The sequence below is a fragment of the Chaetura pelagica genome, unplaced genomic scaffold (assembly GCF_000747805.2).
Source record: "Chaetura pelagica isolate M959 unplaced genomic scaffold, ChaPel_1.0 scaffold1145, whole genome shotgun sequence".
In the NCBI taxonomy this organism is placed as follows: domain Eukaryota; kingdom Metazoa; phylum Chordata; class Aves; order Apodiformes; family Apodidae; genus Chaetura; species Chaetura pelagica.
Genome location: NW_009953300.1, coordinates 176760 through 181134, shown reverse-complemented (window position 1 = coordinate 181134; position 4375 = coordinate 176760). Strand labels below are relative to the sequence as shown.

Genomic DNA, 4375 nt, shown 5'->3' with positions numbered 1-4375 from the left:
AGACAGTGCCAGGTGAGGAGGGGCTGTGACTGCCCTGCTCCCTTCCACGGAAGGTTGTTGGCAAAGTCCCCACCGTGCCAGGACAGAGCAGCTGCCGGTGGAGGGCACTTCCCAGGGATGTGGGCTCTTCTCAAGTTCCCTGGCACAAAGCTGTGGAGCACAATGATAGTGCTTGATCATGGCTGAGCGCTTTGCAGGGATCCCTGCTAGCAGGAGACAATCAGGGTGGGCTTGCAGATGCAATGCTGCTGCTTGTGGGTGGTGAAGATTATTTACTGAGTTCCAAGATTTATACAGCTCAGGTTTTGAATTGATACTGTCTGCTTAGGAATAAAAATACAAAAGGTATTACCCTTTGTGTAACTGAGACTGCTTGTCAGAAAAATATTAATTGCACATTTTAACTCCAGTCTTGTGCTGGGCTGACAGACACTTGAGCAGCAATTCAGTCTGCTTGTAAAGATTTGTGCCCCAAAGAAAACAGAACAGCTGATGTAAAACAGCTTCATCCAGAAATTGCTCCTATCACCAAAGTTTCAAGATGTAAAAAATGCAGCCAAACATCATTCATCAAGCACAGACCAAAAATGCACTGCCCAGTTTATCAAAGGTGTAGAACAAAAACCAAAGCAAATCTTTATGCTGCTTAAGTCTTTGGTTATGTCTGTCCCTGGCCTGCTGGGGCAGCTTCTTGAAACTTACCCAGATGGAGACCTTAAAAGCAGGTTCTGGTGACCTGGTCTTTCCCAAAGAACCTGTGTTGATATTGTAAGAAGCCCAGAGAGAGGGTAGATTATCTGGTGTTACTGACACTAACTCACACAGCCTTTTGCCTCCTTGGTGGGGCTCTTGTGATTGGGAATCTCAGGCTCTTATGGGATATATACTTGTATATTTGGGGAAATACAGGATCCCACCAGGTGAGTCAGTCTGCCTGGTGCTGCTTTTTTTTTTACTCTTTCATGTACTACATTGTACCTAGACCAGGTGGGAAAGTCTGCATGGACAGAGGATGCTAGAGACTGTCAGCATAAACTTGGTCATTTATTTTCATTTATTTTCATTACTGAGAAGGGTAAAGTTTCCATCTTGCACCCGTCTCCGTTACTGAGAAGGGTAAAGTTTCCATCTTGCACTTGTTCCCCAGGTAATTGTTGTTTGGTGATCTATAAGGGTCATTTAACTTGGTTTTAACTGCATGATCTGAATAGTTCTGTGACAAAACAAAACACTGCTAGTAATCTAGGCAATTTGTGTTTTTTAAAACGTATAGTCTGAACAAAACGCACCCAGTGCTGATTGGCTGTGAACAAAGTGTGCTGCTCTGTCACCAGAGTGGGGTGGTGAGTGTATACAGCTCTGTGGGGACAGGGGAAAATGCTCTCTCAGCTGCAAGAGTGAGGGATGACCCTGAGTGAGGGAATGTCAGAGGATGGGAAAGGGAGCACTAAAACCATGCAGGAGTTCTCTGCAAGGCTGAATTTCAAGGAAGAGCAGAAAGGGGTCTAAGGGATAATTACCTTCTACATTTTTACTTCACTTGTAATGCACTGTTTTTCATCCTTGTGCCTGTTCCTACCTGCCCTTTGGCTTTAAGCTTTGGTTAAAAAAACTTTCCTGTGGCTTGTTTAAAAACCTGTTTATTGCCAAGGGCTTGGGTGGAACCAGTGAATGGAGGTGCAGTGCTGGAGATGTGCAAGGAGCCAGGGGCTGGACAGGGGTGTGCTGCTCTAGGGAGACAGCTGGGTTGTGCTGCTGTGTCTGGGCAGCAGCTGGTGACAACAGGCTGGCTGTGAGGCCACTTTGCTGTTTTCTTAGCCATGTCCTGTCTCCATTTCTACCCTTCAGGCTACTCTGCTACCCTGCCCTGCCTGGGGGCTTTGCCTCACAGCCAGTGACAGGGTAGTGCTGCCAGAGGGGAGTGTCCTTGTCAGCTTCTTGGCCACAGTCATGAGGTCATGAGGCTTCCCAGAATAGAGCAGCTGAGACCTGAGCTGTCCCCAGCCTGGGCCAAGCAGTGATGGGACCTGTCCTCCTTGCCTGCAGGGCAGCTAGAGCAGGGGGCCCTGGAGGGGCTGTGGCTGGAGGCAGCAGCAAGTCCTGCCCGGATTCCATGGAGGGTCTGGGCTGTGTCATGGGGAGCAGCCCACGCAGAGAAGGCAGGAGCCAGGAGGCCATTCGTACGCGCACGGCGGATGGTCCTGCCCAGGGCTGCTGGCAGGCCCTGCTGAGGGGGGATCAGGAGATCGTGGCCAAGATCCTCAGCGACCCTCAGAACAACCTGAGTTCCAATGCTGTCTTTGACACCAGTGACCTGGAAGAATGGAAAAACTACCGCTTCAACATCCGCCGGCTGAGTATGCAGGGAGCTGAGCAGGGGCTCAGAGCCTGCTGCTGCAGGGCTCTGCCACTGCTGGGGGTCCGTGTTGTTGTGATGCCCTTTGGGGTATGGAGGAGTGGGGATGGCAGAGAGAGCACTGGGCTGTGGCTAGGTTCCCCTGCACTGCTTGTAGGAGTGTGCCTGGCTCTTGTGGAAGCCTGAGGTGTGCCCAGGGAACCTGGCCCTCCCAGCAGGGTTGTGCCAGGGCTTGGGTTTCCCGCTGGACAAAGGAGACTGAAGGTCCATGTTGTGGTGCTTCTGTGACCAGCCCTGTAGCCTGAGTCTATGTGCCTGTTCTGTGTGCAACCTGTGCTGGTCTGCTGGCCTCTCTCTGGGGTTTGTGCTGGGCAAGGAACTGTTACAGCCCTGCTGTAGGTCCTTGAGATAGCTCAGTTCAAACCTGGCCTTGGGAAGCACAGTTGACCACATGCTGCTTCTGTAAGAGAGAGGTGAGAGGGATATAGAGTTGAACATGTCTGGGACATGGTCCTCCAGCCCAACCTGGATGGGCAGCAAGAAGTATGATTTAAGGATCCCTGTTCTGTAAGAGCTGCAGGCTCTTTGCCACCAGGCTGCAGCAGCTTGGCAGTGGCTCCAGCTGCATCAGCATCTTTGAGGGCTGGCAGGTTTCAGCCCCTTGTGCTCTATTGGGCCCTGGGTGTCCATTTCTGATGAAGCTTGCTTGTCTCCACCATGCTCAGTGCTTGTCTGCATTTCCTGTGTGTGTGGGCAGCCTGTTCCAGCACCTCTCAGGTTTACTGCTTCCTTCCTTGTGCTTATGGTGCTTCATGCTCAGGTCTCCTCCAGCCACCTTGCTGCTTTCAGCCCTGCTCCAGCCCCAGGCCCTCCTCTTGTCAAGTGTGTCTGTGGTGTGTGACTGAGCTGCAGGTGGGCAGCAAACGTCCTGGGAACAGCCTCTGCCCCCGGGCTTCTGCTCCTGCCAGCTCTCTGCCAGCATCCCCAGGTCTTTGCCTTGGCAGCCCAGCCCGGAGGCAGGGAGGAAAAGGGACTGGCAGAAAGAGCCAGAACCTCCAGGGGACCTCAGGTGCCTGGAGGGGGGAACGTCCCCCAGGTGCCCCGGGGGCAAGGGCCGGTCTGGGCCCGGAGGTGGCTCCCTGACCTCTCTTCCCTGCAGGACTGTGGTCTCTGAGTTACGAGCAGGAGCTCACCACGCCGCTGCTGATCACGGCCAGCCGGGGCTACACCGAGTGCCTGCGGCTGCTGCTGCTGCGCGGGGCGGACCCGGAGCTGGCCCCGGGCGGCCGCTCGGCCCTGCACCAGGCCTGTGCCGCCGCCCGGCCCGCCTGCGCCCGCCTGCTGCTCGCCTTCGGGGCGGACCCCCAGGCTGGCTCCGAGGACGGCTACAAGCCCCTGCATCTCTGCAAGAGCCCGGACTCCTTCGAGTGAGTCCTCCCCGGGGGCACAGTGGGCCTCCCTTCCCCCCAGCCTCACCCTGCGGAAGGGGTCCCTGCGGGTGGGCTGCTGGCCTCGCTGCCCGCTCCTGGGTCACCTCGGGGCTCCAACAGGTGGCCGCAAGCGCTGCTCTCATTGCAGAGTGTGGTGCCAGCGTCTTGCAGCACCGGCAGCGCAAACGCTGATGGTTCACGCTGTGGAGCTCAGGGCATGCACTGAGCAGGGACCCCCATGTTGTGTGGGGCAGACTCTGCACGGGATGATACTTTATTGAAGGTCTATGCAGAGTTAAAATGGGGATGATGGTATCTCGGCTTACCAGTCATCCTGGCTTTAATCGGCTGCTCGAGGGCACGAGGAGCAGGAATTTTTGGACTCTTGGAAAAAGTTAAAGCCGTGGGATGGTGTAGACACAGGATGTGAGAGGGAGGTAGGATCGGAGCTGGAGAGGGGAGCCCATCTCTGAGTCACCTTGGCCCCCGCAGGTGTGTGGAGCAGCTGCTGCAGCACGGAGCCAGCGTGAACAGCCGGACGGAGGAGGAGGGTGACACCGCCCTGCACATCGCGGCGCGGCACGGGCGC

General features: G+C 55.3%; 1 protein-coding gene across 1 annotated transcript in view; it reads left to right on the top strand.

The window, feature by feature from the left end:
• ASB10 (ankyrin repeat and SOCS box containing 10) overlaps positions 1–4375 on the top strand; it is a 10223-nt gene that overhangs the window by 1834 nt on the left and 4014 nt on the right. Inside the window, exons 3-4 of the mRNA XM_009998046.1 lie at positions 3516–3783; positions 4279–4371. Of these exons, the coding sequence (XP_009996348.1) occupies positions 3516–3783; positions 4279–4371 (361 nt within the window). The remainder of the gene's footprint in view (positions 1–3515; positions 3784–4278; positions 4372–4375) is intronic.